Here is a 16,824-nt window from a genome sequence, read left to right on the forward strand (position 1 = left end):
ACATTCAAAACTGGTGTGTATTTTTTATAGGGCAGGGCAGCTTTAACCAACACCTCCAATCTCGTCTCATTGATTGGACTCCAGGTTGGCTGACTCCTGACTCCAATTAGCTCTTGAAGAAGTCTTTAGCCTAGGGGTTCACACCACCCTGCACTGTGAATGTTTACATGGTGTGTTCAATAAAAACATGAAAACATATAATTGTTTGTGTGGTATTAGTTTAAGCAGACTGTGTTTGTCTATTGTTGTGACTTAGAAGAAGATCAGAACACATTTTATGACCAACTTATGCAGAAATCCGGGTCATTCCAAAGGGTTTTCTTGCAATTGTAGCCCCGGAGCGACCACAGAAAAATACTCTGTCTCTTGCTCTCTGCAGAGTTGTGTCTCTCTCTGCGCTACATATTTACAATCAGAACGTTGAAGATGCAACTATAAATTAACCAGCTAACATTAGAAAGATATCTTTCTTTTCACTTCTCTTCCCTCTGTCAAGATTACATCACATTTGATAGACTCGTCAAACCTGATGAAATATTTTACTGATAATAAAGTTATGCCTTGCTTTGTATCACTAATGCTGCAACAAACTTCTGTTGGGTTATTTCCTACCTTATACAACATTGAAGTGTTTGTCATGTTTTCCATTAGTAGTAACATTTCAGATGGATGACATTTTTGCAGAAGGAAGTTACTACTGGTCAGCATCTGATGACTCTGACTGGTTGGGGCAGAACACATGATCTGAACAGCAATTGGTCCACGTTTAAGGATGTTATAACGTGACTCCGGTTGATATTAGATCACCACAAGTTCCTTATTTCTACAGCTTAGTATTTGAAAGTCAAAATCTCACACTGTGTAGTCTGTATATTTAATGTCCTGTAAACTAGTTGTGATTGCAGTTTTTGCTTCTGTTCCTGAATGTCGGGCTTTGTGTCTCCCTGCTGGTGTGTGAAGTTCTCACGGTGACAGTGTTACTGTGTCAGAAGGCAGCCTTGGGGAAATGTTTTCTTGGACTGTCGTGGACCATCACCTTTAAATAAGTAGACTTGGCTCAGACTTTTGGCTTCCATAGCTCTCACAGTAGGACGTGGCTTTCATTGTTTTCGAACACTGTGAAGTTATTCTTTCTTAGCACTGAAAGACATTTTGTCACTCCTTTTCTTCTGTGTCTTTCAAAAGAAATCTATCTGTGTTCTCAGCTTCACACAGGTACATTGATGACATATTTGCCTTCACTGAAGTGAGACATTTTAAGAAAACCTGTAATAGGTACACAAAGGCATTCTCAAATCTCTCTCCCAGAGTGCACTGATTAATGTCTTAAGGGACTTCCTTTGCTACGCTCATCACTTTCACTTCCTCCTAGATGCAAGAAGAAACAGATAAACACAACCAATAAACAGATGTTTTAATAATAGAAACTAGTTGTTCTTCCAGTCATGATGCCTCCTTTATAGAGAGCACCGATCACACTATTAAGAGTGAATATCGGCCGATCGATCGGCCGATATTGCTCTCTATAAAGGCCGATCAGGAGAGCCGATCAGATGGTGCTTCACCAGTCTTGCAGTTTTTTTAAGGTGTCCGAAAAAGACAGTAAAATAGCGGCATGCAACGTGTGTGAAGCAGAAATCCTGCAGCTCTGTCCGCTGTGACGGACCGGTGAGTGGAGCAAAACACAGAGTTAGACCTGAACTTTTCGATCCGTTACGATTATAAACTGAAGCAATATAAAAATGAGCCCCATTAACTGAGTTTTAAACATCACTTTAAATGGAAGATCCCCATAGGTAGGTGGGGGGACCCACCCAATGATCGGACCGGCGATCGGTATCGGCCAATTCTGATTCCGGTGATAGGCGATCGGCCACAAAAACCCTGATTGGAGCATCCCCACATAATGTTTATTCTGTCAGGGCTAGAAATCTTCCTCACTGGTTATCCGAATAATGTCTGAGTCAGAGAAAGCAAAGAGTTTCGGGTCACACTAGCTCCCGAAGTGGGTATTAAGTGTCATTGTGTGTGTGATCCCATGAGGAAACACTAGCTGCACCGAGCCTTCAGGTGTAGTGTTAACGTATACACATGGCATGATACTTGGAAGAAGATCCCTCCAGTAGAGTGTTAAGGGAACTTCCTGTAGGACCACAACCTGTTTCTCGGGTTGTCGGTTTCTAACATGGCCTTGGCAAATATACTGAGAGCAATGCAACACGTAACTGTTCGCTTTCAGGATTAGATTTCATGCTAAACTAATTCTGCAACTTTCATTTAATTAGATGCATTGTATTTGTCTGTGGCTCTTAACAGCATTTACACACACCAAGACCAAACAGTGATAATCACCTTCAAACAAATGTGTGGTGCATCTACTTAATTTGACTGTTTCACGATAGCTTTCAGATGTATATGAGCTGTGTTACTGGTGTTGAAAAAACCCAACAATTTGCAAGTTGCTTCCTCATAATAAAAGCTTTTTTTGGGGCTTTTTGCCTTACTTACTGTTGCAGTAAGGCTGCACATGCGACACCTTCTCTGAGGTGAGCTACCAGGGTGCCTACAATAACGGTTTTAAAGCCGCACCCCTGACCTAGCAAGCCGACTCTCGTCAATAAAATCTAATTTTGTGAAGCATAAAAGAAAAGTGTTTTTTATTGTTTCCAGCAGGACTGGTAGAGATGTGTGACAAATAGCTGACGTGGTAGCCTATACCATTACTCTCTGGTTCAGAGAAATAGAATCCATACATCTATTAACAAGATTAAAACGAGCCGATTTGAATGAATGAGATCCACTGCTTGTTCTTACACAGACGCTTTGTAGTAAGTGTTCCTCTCATGTGTCAGAGTGTGTATTCCTGATGACACAGATAACCTGATTCGGGAGGTGTGTCAGCTGCCCAACCAATCCCTCTGCAGCTGCGGCATCACATGTACCACATTTTATAATTCTAGAATCAAGCTTTAATGTCTTGAATTTACCATTACCTTTAGAAACTGCAAATTACAAAAACAGTTGACTGCTCAGCTCTTCAGATAGCGCTGCTGTTGTGTTCTATCCCTACAGAACTTCATTTGTCACAGGCACTGTTGAACAGTTACAACAAAAGGTAAGCATGTGAAATGTCCTGCAGCCTCAAACACTTGACATAATGCTTGTGAGAGCACACCCTAATTGGAGAGAACTTGTGGAATTGTGAGAAGGACACAGCACCCTCATGTGGACATCTTTCGAAAAGGAAATGTGGTTGTGGTGTGTTTTGTTCTCATTCTGTAGTATCAGTGTTTGTTTCAGATGATTAGTGGCAATAATAGTAATAGTGCTCAAATAATTCTGTACAGTGGGGGGAATTCATTCCGCATGTTAATTATCTTTACTTGTGTGAGTAGTAATACAGGGTGTCAACAGGTGTAACATGCGCAACTGTAGCCGGTGTGTGTGTCTCATATGGTGCGTTCAGGATCGCTAAAGATCCATCACAGTTGGGTTGTAATGAATTCCTTACATTATTGATTGTAATGCAGATAACCTTACTTGATTATATATTTCATGATAAATTAACTAAATAGTTGGGATTCTTTTTCTGTCGATCAACTAATCCATTAGTCCACATGTCGTTGCAGCTCTACTTCAGAGCCCAACACAATCACTGTAGTTACGATACACTTGGAGGGTCAAATTATACATATCAGCCAGCATGCGTTTACTTTACGTAAGTGACGTGGAATTCCTACTTATTTTACCCTGCCATCAGTTTCTTTTCTTCCTTTTTAAAATGCCTTTACATTACCCATACTGAATGTCTTCACTTGAGCCCCTAAACCTGTGTTTCCAGAAACTAAACACTAGAGTGCAGTAGTTCTATATTCAGTCAGCAGTAGTTTAGCTGCATTCCCTGTATCTCACTAAATAAAGCAGTTGTGTGTCTCTGTAACACACTGTATTAAAAGCTCTCAGCAATTTCAATGTGTACAATTTCAATCTAACAGAGACCTTTGTACGTCATTGACGGATATAGATCTCTATTAGATTGAAACGTTGCACATTTAAAATGGCTTGTTTACGTTTAATACAGTATTTTTTTCAACCATATGTAATTGTTTTCTGAATGTATGTTACCTACAACCTGTTTTGCATGTGTTTGTCTCTGTTACCTGATGTTGGCTTTGCTTTTTATATGCCATCAGATCAGAAACACATTTGTCGATTGGATACGCGCTGCGGCATGGTGCCTTTTGTGTTAATATACACACATAAACAAACAAACACGTGCAGCTGTGCAAAGAGGAGCAGGCTTTCTTGTCTCCTCTCTAGGTTGGTTTAAAATGCCAGACAAGCTCACTTTGCATGCGAGTGTGTCTGTTGCACAGAAAAGCTCGATTTTTCATTTTTGCACACACGCTGATGATGAGCAAACTGAATAAATAACACATGCGACACATCTTACAGTGTGTGTGCACATTTTGAGTGTGTGTGGAGGGGCAGCTCTCTTTATCTGGTGTCTGTCCAATCACAGCATGATTCAGATGATTTCCACATTGACCTCAATAGATCAAAGTGAATTCAGCTGGCAAAAGATGAAGACTCTCTCCTGCTCTCTCTTTTTCACACACACACACACACACACACACACACACACACACACACACACACACACACACACACACACACACACACACACACACACACACACACACACACATATTCCTCAATCTCTTTGTCCCTTCTTATTTTTCCTTGACACAAACAGACACATGATTGTATTTAAAGAAGTTCTGTCTTGGCACTGATCAGAGGCTGGTTTAATATAGAAACAGAAAACACCTTTCAGCCCACATTAGTTGCACACACTTACACATGTTATTCTTTGTAAGTTTCTATATGAGTTGGCTTAAGACACAATGCACATGATCTTTCCTAGGAAAACCAATATTGATATGGAAACATTTTGGATTAAAATAGCCTGTCTCGATCTTATCTATTCAACCCACCTGCTTGGCCTTTACTACAAACGCACACACACACGCACACACACATCATACTGGTTGGCTAGACGGGTTGATTCACCATAATTGGACGATGAAGGAGTGGGGGGGGGGGGAGATTTAGGGCAAATGAGGTGAGCGGAGATCTTGCCTGCCAGAGCACATGCTGTGACACACACACACACACACACACACACACACACACACCACACACACACACACACACCCACACACACCCACCACACACACACACACACACACCGGAATAGAGGAAGAAGGAATGGGAGAATCACAAAGTTAAATGTATTTTAACACTGATGATGAGAAAAGTGGAGAACAGACGGAACACTTATTGAGATAAAGAGCTAAACCCATAGGCCCTATGACTCAATTTGACTTTGAGATCAAATGGAAACTAACAGAGAATAACAAACAATGAAAGAAACGCCCCAGATGATTTCAGGCATTAACAAGCAGACGTTCATCACTAGTGCACTCTGGGCTTTTTAATAATGCATAGTCATCGCTCGTCCCTGCTGCCATCTCCCCTAACCCCCAAAACAAAAAGACGTTGCTTAGAGAACATATAGCCAGAGAATTAAAGTCCTACATCTCCAAGGAATGTGTCTACACTTTGGAGAGTTGCTCACACAGGGCTGAGTGTAAGAGTTAAAAAAAAAACTTAAACCATGATAAATTGTACATTAACTTTAGGCTGCATTTTAAGTTGCGTAACTCCTGTTCTCATTAGTTTCCTTCTTAAAAGGTCAGAACATACTGGAAATAGTCAAATATATTTGCATTTCAATGACAAACGTCATGCTCAATGAGAGTCAGGCCCCGAGTATAAAGTACGATTCTGTTCATATATATTGTTTTTAGCCATGCTAATGCTATCTATTGGATTCCATGAATTTCTGTACACACTCCCCAGTATGCATTGTAATATTATCATGGCCCCTCAACTTTTGATCAAGCTCCATCATAGGGTCAAAATTGCAACTTGTACTTCCCTTATATTTATATAGTTTTAAATATGAGTACCAATACCAAGAAAGGGCTTCATCGTGAACACGTTAGCCTGCTGATGTTAGCATTTAATAAAGCTCAATGTGTTAAAAGACACATTGAAATGTATTTTATATATTTTCCCAGTCCTAATCCTGTGTCCCTATTTTTAATTGCATTTATATTACTGAATATTCATTTGTGTTTCTAGTGATCGCTTAATTACATTCTCTTTCTATACCAAGACACATTCTATTGGTGCTAAATGATTTGTATTTCTGTGAATACTGTTTCGCTCCAGTGCTTCATTATGCTGTTTTCTGAAACCACTCACATGGAAACATTTCCTGTACGTTCAGCCTCACTCTCTCTCACTCTGATGGGCGAACACTAACAAACCAGTAGCAGTAGAACACATTTGAAGTGTGTGGGCGGGGGAGTTGGTGCAGGAACAGGTTGTAAAAAAAGAAAGAAGAAGCTTTTAACATTTCTAGTTTGCTTTATTGTCCTCTAACAGCGCAGATGATGCAAAGATGAGGCGCAGAGTGGCATCAGACACACACACTGCCACCTCTCTGTGGATGCTGCCCCTTAGAATGGGGTGGTGGCTGGAACATTTGTGCTAACAACAAACCTCCCCCTTTCATGCCTGGGGTTAGGATCGAAATATAGAGAAGAGTAAAAGGGGTAGGTGTGGGAGGGGTTAGTGGGTTGGGTTGGGGCAGGGGTATCTGGGTAGAACAGAGAGGACTGGGGAGCAGTTTGATTGGCTGGTGGGCTACAACACTGCCTAATTATATACACAAATTCACAATAACAACCAGTATCATCCAGACAAAACATCTTTAGCATTTCATCTTCACATTTGTCTTTTATGTATTCATATCACACAGTAATGTTTTGACCTTTAACATGTGAGGAAGGGCATTTGGTCCTAGTGGAGGTGTGTTGTGTGCTCTCCAAGTGCCCCTTGTGTCATGGTATGAATATAAAATACATTGTTTTCCTGTAATCAATACCCGATTTACACTCTTTTACATAACGTGTCTCTTTTTGTACAGCACTTAGTGACTGAGGTTTTATCCACTTTTTATTTGGACTCCCTGAACTAGAAGCCGTGTCTCAAATGCATGAAATAGAGATTATTAAGATGGCTTACTGAACAGTGTTTCAATAGGAACAGCGGAGTGAATAATCAGGTTCCCTAAGGAAGTATGTGGTGCAGAAAACCTCTGATTTGACTTTGTGAAGCCTAAATATGCCTTTGAGCATCATGCAGTACATTGAGTTACGCACAGTGGGATTACATGCATGACCAAAGGGTGGTATGGATTTGAGGCTTTTGTGTGTGTGTTGTAGTAGTCCTTATTTCTCGCTGCACTGAGAAATGATTGATTGTTTTTTTGGATTCCGGTTTGTGTTTCAGCCCTCATTAGTTGCACACACTCACATATGATTGTTTGCAAATGTCCACGTGAGTTGGTTTTAAACACAATGTACCTCCTTTCCTGTGAAAACCAATTTTGATATGGAAACATTTTAGATTAAAATAGCCTGAAGTCCAGATCTTATCCATTCAATCCTCCTGCTTGGCCTTACGCAAACACACACACGCACAGACACACACAAACACACTGTTGCTGAATGTTGTTGTCCTTTAAGGAGAATGAGCCGTTGCTTGTGTTAAGCTTTGTTGTTGCGTTACAAAGACCCAGAGTGCCCCCCCCCAACATCTGCAGCTAGATAGATACTTCAACTGCCCTTACCTGAAGCTGCTGTGAAAGCTGTGTGTGTGTCAAAGTGTTCAGAGACAGTTAGTAATGGCTCTTTATACTGCACAGCGTGACTGCCTATTGTTGTGTAAGTTTGCAACGCTCCAGGAAGACTAACATGCAGCGTAGTGTGTTTGCATATAGTGTGTGTTTGTGTGTGTGTGAGAGAGAGCAAGAGAGCATGGCACGTGTGTGTTTTCTTTGTTAGGCTCTGCCCCTTGAATGATGGGGCATTTGGGACAACACATGCACACACAGAAATGCACACTTTGGTGGAGTTGTGTGTGTGTGTGTGTGTGTGTGTGTGTGTGTGTGTGTGTGGTGTGTGTGTGTGTGTGTGTGTGTGTGGGTGTGTGTGTGTGTGTGTGTGTGTGTGTGTGTGTGTGTGTGTGTGTGTGTGTGTGTGTGTGTGTGTGTGTGTGTGTGTGTGTGTGTGTGTGTGTGTGTGTTGTGTGTGTGTGTGTGTGTGGTGTGTGTGTGTGTGTGTGGTGTGTGTGTGTGTGTGTGTGTGTGTGTGTGTGTGTGTGTGCTGTGTGTGTGTGTGTGTGTGTGTGTGTGTGTGTGTGTGGTGTGTGTGTGTGTGTGTGTGTGTGTGTGTGTGTGTGTGTGTGTGTCCCAGATTTAGAACAAAGGCTGTACAGTAGATTAATCTATATTTGATGAAGTGCCACTAACCAACCCCCAAGTTATTCTCTGCTTGCTTGGCTTTCCCTTTACATGTACCTCTGTCTGTCTGTGTGTGTGTGTGTTACATGTATATGTGTTTTTTGGTGTATGCCCGTGCTTTTCCAACCTTGACTTTTGCATACTTTTGTCATGCCAGTGAGATTTTCTTCCCTCATTAGGACACGTTTATATTCATTAATAACCCTAATGATGCTTACATGAGATGCCTTGACACACATACATGACCTCTGGCTAGACGAATACATGTATGCTATATATGTGTGTGTTTCCTCCAGCTGGCATATAAGAGCCAGACAAAGAGCAGAGCAGGGCTCGGGGCCCGGTGCTCTGCCTGCTGAGGGTGGACGAGGAGGATGGGTGGGGGGGGGTGTCTCCTGTCAGCCTTTGTTTCCTAATTGAAGTTTTTCTGCCTCTCGTCTTTCCTCCCCCATGCTGGTTAGAGGGGGTGAAGGGGGGGAGGAGTGAACCTGACAGGGGTTTGAGGGGAGTGTTTCATATCAGGCTTTGTTGCCGCTGGCACGATGCTCGCCTCTAATTTCTCTCCTCTGTAGCACACGAGTTCATAAACACAGAGCGTGGGGCCCGATGAAACTAAAGGGGCTGTGTGGTGGCGCTGTCAGCGGGACGCAACAGGAGAGCTAATGTCCCCATTAAAACCTGACGGAGAGATCATTTGAAAATCAATAAAGACGTCTATAAAATTCTTAATTGTGTAATGACAAAATGATGATTTGATTATTTTTCTATGATGTACTGGTATGTCTGTATGCGAATGTGTTCAGGTCATTATAGCAGGCATAATGAAAACGTATTTAGAGAAGGAAAATTTGCTCAATTTTTGTCCAGTATTTAACCCATATATTATTTATTTTAGGAGCTGTTATTTCAGTAATGTCTGTCCGATAACCTTTCCACCGTTGTTAAACCCACACACAACCGCTCTTTCATGTGAGTGGGTGTAGAAGAGGGGGGGCAGAGCAAGTGGCAAGGGGGACAGAAGAAGACAGGTTTATATCAAAACATGACATCTGAACTAGTCCCTTTAACACACAGCCTCTCAGGGGAAAATAATAATGATATGGCGTGCGAAAAAATGTCATGATATTTTACAGATAGCACTAGGATAAAGAGATCTAGAAAATGCTTCTCCTGGTCACTGCTTGTTCTACTTTTCTTATTTGGATGGTTTTGAGGCCTGTCATCATTGTTTTTGCCTATTGTATGTCCTTTGGGTTTATAACATATTTAGTCTTCCATCTTGGTCGGTTTTGAAAAAGACTTGACAACATTTTTTAAAAATCTAACTGAGACTTGTTTCATAAAGAGAAAGAAGGTGGTGTGTGACAAAGATGGGGAATTTAAGATTTAGAATCAGATTACTCTGATACTAAGAAGCAAGCAATAAGCTGTTCACCTAAAAGGCAAGACAAGACGGTGAATCTTCCTTTGGATTCATTAAATGGCATCCCTTCAAGAGAGAAGACGGTGTTCATTCACATTTTACAGGAGCATCAATGGAAACCAGCCTTCATGCATCTCCTTTGAATTTCTCTACTTGAAGACACACAGAGAGAGAAATGTCAGAGAGAGAGAGAGCGACGAACCATTCGCGCAGAATCAAGAGAGAAAGAGAGAGGAGGGGTGGGTGGGATTGAGCGAGCAAGCCAAAGAGAGAGAGGGAGTGCTTCTCTCTTCCCCTAGCAACGGTCCGCGGTGCTCGTCTCCAGCCTGTTGTTTTCTCTCCATCTGTGTCATACACACACACACTCGTTTTTTGGCTCTCTCGCTCGTCTGTCTGTCGGACCCCGGAGGTGTCTTTCGACATTTTTTCATCCTAAGGATTCTTTAAGCTTCTTCCTGCGACATGAAGGCTGTTCATCAAGGATAAGGATAAAAGAGAAGAGGCAACGCGAAACGCAGCGACAGAAAAAGGACATAGCAAATAAGAAAGTGAGTGAGAAAGGGAGAGAAGAGGAGGATGGAGCCCCTCAGTGCTCGTGGCCTGCCCCGGCTGTCCTGGATCGACACCCTGTACAGCAGTACGTATCATCCATCTATTTACTTTACACTAAATCACTTCCCATTAATCTTTTCCACTCGCCTTTACCTTTAGCCCTGTAGCACCCTTCCTTCTCCATCTCACAGGCTGCATGTTTGCCTTACACCCGGAGCAAAGAGCACATTACCTTTTCTCAGGAGTCCCTATTAACGTGCATCACTGTGGCTGTCCATAACAACACGGTCACCCGCCCCCCCCCAATTCCTTCCTCTGCCGCTGTTCCGCTCATGTCAGCTGTTGTGGGGCTCTTTGCTGGCGACTGGGCATAGAGGCCTGGAGAAATGTAGTGTGTGAGTCATGCTTACAACCTGGAAGCAGAACTTTATGTTCCATCCTATCGAGGTCACGAGCTGTCTGATGTTCAATTTCTAATCTGTGCTGTGCATTGGTCTTCTTGTTGACACAGTCTGACATGCCATACTGTAAGCTGGCTCAGTTTGCTGCTGTTTTCAGATCAGGTGTTATGAAACAAGGCTGAAAAAAAAAATCCTGCTGCCTTCCCTCCTAAATCAGCTTGACTTAGATCTGTTTTTTACTGCATACAACAAATGCAATTTATCCTGTAAATTATATTTTTAATGAGGATTATTTACATAGACCCAGATTTGGGCTGTGTGTGTGTGTGTGTGTGTGTGTGTGTGTGTGTGTGTGTGTGTGTGTGTGTGTGTGTGTGTGTGTGTGTGTGTGTGTGTGTGTGTGTGTGTGTGTGTGTGTGTGTGTGTGTGTGTGTGTGTGTGTGTGTGTGTGTGTGTGTGTGTGTGTGTGTGTGTGTGTGTGTGTGTGTGTGTGTGGTGTGTGTGTGTGTGTGTGTGTGGTGTGTGTGTGTGTGTGTGTGTGTGTGTGTGTGTGTGTGTGTGTGTGTGTGTGTGTGTGTGTGTGTGGTGTGTGTGTGTGTGTGTGTGTGTGTGTGTGTGTGTGTGTGTGTGTGTGTGTGTGTGTGTGTGTGTGTGTGTGTGTGTGTGTGTGTGTGTGTGTGTGTGTGTGTGTGTGGTACAGGCATGTTGTCAGAAGTGCAGCCTATTGTATTGGCAGCAGTTACTGTAGTTCTTCATATAAGCTTAGGAGTGATAATGTCATCAGCTCACTGTACAGTTACTGGCCTGTTCACTATATGCATTACAAAAAAAGAGTGTATATTAATACATTATAATATGTTTTTATTGATGCATTACACTTATCATTTTGCTATATGAAGTGTGAAAATGAGGACTTGCAGGTTTAACATGTGTGGTTGAGGTGTGAGAACAGAGCTATTTATATTTAGTATGATGGTAATTGGCTGTTATGTTTTAGTAAGCGTTTACACAAATAGTTTGAGTCTGTCGGGGAGATATACTTTAGGTGTAAATTATATTAGTGATGGCAATGTTTAGAACTTTTCTTTGCGCCAAGGTAAGCAAGCGGGAAAAACATAACTGTGTATACTCAGCTAGCTACTTATCCTGGAAGTGAACCAGGAAGATGGAAACGTATTTTCCACAGGCGATCATTTCACATTAGACTGAATATGTGCCATCTTTAGGTCCTTCCAGTCTAAATGCTAAGCTAAGCTAGGTGGAGAGCTGCATCAGTGATGTGCCTTTGAAGCATCAAGGTTCAATTTCTTGGTCTGACAGTGAAGCAATATTTTATAATATTTGCTTTTTGATTATTCTCTATTCCACTTTTCCAAAATGGATCAGGTCAGTGTCACTGAATGGTAATGAATAACCATCACCAGGGACTGTTTTCTTTAATAATTGCTATTCTCGTCCTGGCATGATGTACTTTAACACATTTGAATTCAGTGAGAAGATGTGTACAAAAGGAAATAGGCCATTTACATTACAACAGGCTGAATGCTGGCTTTCTACCAGCTCTTCTGAGGGAAAAGGGCACACTCCTTTTATGCACCTGTCATTTCATCATCCTTTTGCTTTCACACCAACCTTTATCCTTTACCATGTGTGCCTCTGTGTGTTTTGGATTAAAAAAAAATGGTACTTCAAGTGCTACTGAAGACTCCCCCTCCTTCCACTCAGGGGAGTAGCAATAAACCACTTCTGTGAACTTTTTGAGGGGCTACTGTAGCAGGAGTAAACCACTGACCCTGAACCGCCCATTCCCCAGTTTAAAGGCTATAACACATCAGCACACAACAGACCGAGTCCCACCCTTCCCATAGTCTAGTAATGTAGTGGATTACCCAACATGTTGTTGGCTGTAATTGCATCCTTTCTCTTGTGTTAATGGCTAAATGTTAAGCGGTGACCACACATCCTCCACTCGCTGAGTAAAGTGGGGAGTGGATGCTCAGAGCCACAGCTGCCTTTTCCCCCAGGAGGCTGAAGTCTTTCTGTTCAGCTCTACTGTTCATCCACAGCTGATCAAGGCAACATTTCCATACAACATTCTAAACACAGATGTGCATTATAACTGCAGAATTAAAAACAAATGAGAGTTGCACTGACAGTTAAGGTGCAGAGCTGTATGCACTCACATCGGTGTAAGTACACAGATCCCTGGCCCAGACCTCCCATCAGTCATCCTCTGCCCCATTTGTTCAGTCAGCAGCATACGTGGTAGACTCCCAGGCGGCTATTAGTGGTTCTGCGTTTATGTGTGTGCGTCAGTTAGAAAATACTTCTGCAAAACACTCTTATTTCCGCTCCATTTTATGCTGTACTACCTTTTTCGTTTTTCCTCGTGATCTAGTTTATCATCACTCATCATGATGTCTTTTAGAAACATTTTGATGGTCGCACTGTCTCCATTTTCAGTATCTGTAGTTCATCGGTAAGCAATGTATCACATTGGTTTGTGCTGACTGAGAAAAGTCCATTGCATAAGTACAGCTGCTAAAAATATTTGTTTCCTTTTATCAAAAAACATGTTAACTAGTCTTGCCTGGTTTGCACCAAATTGTATGGTTATTATGTCTACACATTGGACCAGAATTGGCCGTTTTTTCTGGATGCTTTTGTCAAATTGTACCCTTGAATGGGCTGTCTGGGTGGTTGAGAACTAAAGGGGCAACAGATCAGAGAAAAGAAGGCAGTCATAAATGACAAAGTGGTCAGTGTTGAACATACTCGACTCCCTTTGGGAATACACTCTTTTGGCCTTATTGGCTTCAATACTTGCCATCTTCACATCACTACAGTGCATTTGGATCGCTATGGCCAACATAGATGTATAAACAACCTTACTTAATATTCATTGGGTTTCAATGTTTTTTATATACAGTACCTGTAATATAAGCTTACTGTCAGCTTCACTTGAAAACAACAGATTAAATAAACATTTAAGAAACTAATCCTAACCCTAAAATCACTTTGATTTTAGCACACGTTTACCCTACTTACCCTAAATGTCCATTATTTCTTACTTCTGACTCTGGCAGTCAATGCTTTTACCTTCAGAGAAATATAAAGAATGTGGCTTGCTTCAGAGCCATGTGATGCTAAAGCAACATTAAAGTTAAGCTAGATTATGTCAATATGGGAATTTTGGCATGGCACAGCCGAGGTGGCACGTGCACACGCAGAGACACGCACATGCACAAACGATTTTCCCTAATCCGAAAGAGGCAGGCTTGAATGTGTGCCGCTCTGAGAGAGCATTAAAGAAAAAAGTACATCCTCACTTCTGTACATCCTGTCAGTGTGTGGGGGAGAACTGGTGGCCAGCCCAGCAAGCCATGCTAAAACGCCACTGTGTGAGTTGGCCATTTACCAGTTTGTAAAGGCTTAATATGTGCTTTGAAATCACTACTTTCTTCTGCCAGTTTTGCTGATAGTATTATGGAATAACATGTTTTGGTTGTGAAATAATCTGCTGTCTGTCCTGGTGCCAACGCAGTGCTGCGCTCTAGTGATCAAATATAGGAAAACATACATGTTGTGATGACATAGTTCTCAGGAAATCCATAGGTGGGCCTCAGAGGCGATCCTGTTTGGAGGAAATGTAGGAGGAAAGCTGCTATAATAATGACTTAATGCTTTGTGTAAGGTACCTGTCAATCAAAACATATTTTCATGAAATGATATTAAAGTAAATCTTTTTAAATGAACATTAACACGCACAAAGGAATTTGATCAGCTATTTATACAATATGAAAAGTCATATTGATTGTTTCATTATGAGAGATGCATCATTACTTTATTACTCATCCGTTGAAATAGTGTTAGAATGTTTTATTTATTTGACAAGCGGAACACTTATATTCAGCGCAAACTGGATCAATGAAAGAAACAGATGCTTACAATTCTCCTGCTATGCCTCTATATTTCACGCCACACTGGTGGGTTTCCCTGCCTGTCAACTGTTCTGGTCCCCCTCTCCTACTGTGATGGATGGAGCCAACTTCATTGCTGGCTCGCTGCTCCTGGCTGACTCCAATCCAGTCCCAGTTCTGTCTTTAAGTGTTTAATGTTAGTTATTTGGCTGTCACACGGCCTGCCTCAGCAAACAGAGGCACAGCAGAGTGATTCTGGATGGCTTCCCAGCAGAGTGTTCGTAGTGGAGGTTAATACAACGAGGGATGTCTCATTTATCACCCTACAAAGAATTTTTCCACCAAACCAATCGCCTCTCTCCATCTTCTTCTGTCTTTGCATAGCCAATGGCTGCACCCTTAGTTCCAGCAGAAATGGCTCTTGATCAAGATTTATAATCTGTTGCCTGACCGCAGAGAACGCCACAATCTCAAAGGTACTCTCAAACAGCTGTTTCAATGTGAAGAGGCCACATATTGTTGTTACCCGGTCACAATGATGCCGTTTTATCTTACCTCAGGGGATTGAGCAATTATTATAAAGGATGTGGTTCAAGACATTTAGTTATTGGATCAATATTGACTATATTGAAACACCTCACACCCTATGCGACAGCAACACGTACTGTAGTATGAGGCTGTTTTTTTCCTAATTTATGCATTTGTTTCATTTTAGTCCAGAGTGAAGGTCTCTTGTTTTTTACTGTCACATATGGTGAATAATGTTTTATCGTGGGTGAAGCCCCTTAAACAAAAAGCCAATAAGACCAATACATTGAAATAATTGGCACAAAATATGTAAAGACAAATACAAACTCAACGTAATACCTCAACGTAACAAAGACTGGAAAGACACTTTTAAAATGACGGATATATTCCCTTGAGACATTGACTACAAGGATATATTATTGAATAGTAAGGAAGTGGAAATCATTAGCGCAGCAACAAACACGAGAACATTAGCGCTTGATAGATGAAGTGACAAAACGGAACAAACAGTTATCCGGAATCAAACCCTGGAATCCGAAGTTGGAAGATTTTAAACGAGGTATCACACCTATACCTATTTATCAACAATTTCTGTCCGCACTACTGCTGCTACGTTGTGGCAAAGTCACTATAACTATAACACAGCCACTAAGTCTTGTAGGAATTAAATTGTGTGTTGTGTTATTTAATCTGTGTGGTATGTCAGGTCTTGAATCATTGTCTTCCCGCTCTAAAAGCTCCTCCATTATGCTGATCAATACATGACGCTGTTCCTTCCCTTCTCTGTGCTGTAGCTATAGAAACAGACAGTGAAATTCGTTCTCACACACACTGAGCGGGAAAAAGACTCGGAGCAGTTTTGTTATGTAATACGGTCATCTCTACTGCCTCTTCAATGCTAGCTTCTTTGTTTTGGTGTCCAAGCATCTTTTTCCCATTGGGCTGGGCAAGGGGTTCATGCTTATGTAATGGACTCCACTTCTCCAAAAACAGACAGGGAACAATTGTGTGATGCTGCTGAGGGACAACCACGTGCTTTGAGTTTATCACACGGAGAGAGAAAGACAGAGAGTAAACAATTTAACTGATTTAACCAGCACTAAAAGTCCACATTAATCAATAGATGCCACCCCATAAAAGATAGTTTTTACCACTGAACCTTAACTATTATTTAATGCTATGGCTCTTTATGAAAAAAACCCACCTGATACTTAAATAGAAAGAAGCATCTAATTATCATTAGGATGAAACTGTGAAGTTGCACATAGTCGTGGGGTGATCGAAATTACACGTTACTATACCTACTATAATTGCAACATATTAAACATTTATACATTAAGACAGCTTTTTAGAGAAACTATTGAGGGTATTCATGATTCTCCCTATAATGGCAATTCACGACGATATTGACTCATTGTAAGTGTTTTGTTTTTAAAAGCACACACACTATTATAAGGTAAAATCCTGGTGTCTGCCGTTGTAATTTCTTCAGTGTTTCAAACCCCCAAAAAGCACCAAGCCAGTAAGGACTGCTTACATTTAAATAGATAGAATGAAAGTTTG

The 16,824-nt window shown here is 41.5% G+C and overlaps 1 protein-coding gene across 2 annotated transcripts in view; it reads left to right on the forward strand.

Annotated features, from left to right (window-relative positions):
- Window positions 1-16,824, forward strand: part of abr (ABR activator of RhoGEF and GTPase) — a 140,728-nt gene that overhangs the window by 12,532 nt on the left and 111,372 nt on the right. The window contains exon 1 of one of the 2 annotated variants that reach the window (XM_034232970.1): window positions 10,144-10,497. The exons of the other annotated variant lie outside the window; for it this stretch is intronic. Coding sequence (XP_034088861.1) covers window positions 10,437-10,497 — 61 coding nt within the window. The 5' untranslated portion in view covers window positions 10,144-10,436. Of the gene's footprint in view, window positions 1-10,143; window positions 10,498-16,824 lie in introns of those variants that run through there. 2 annotated transcript variants of the gene reach the window in all.

This window comes from Gymnodraco acuticeps, unplaced genomic scaffold (genome assembly GCF_902827175.1).
Source record: "Gymnodraco acuticeps unplaced genomic scaffold, fGymAcu1.1, whole genome shotgun sequence".
Classification (NCBI taxonomy): domain Eukaryota; kingdom Metazoa; phylum Chordata; class Actinopteri; order Perciformes; family Bathydraconidae; genus Gymnodraco; species Gymnodraco acuticeps.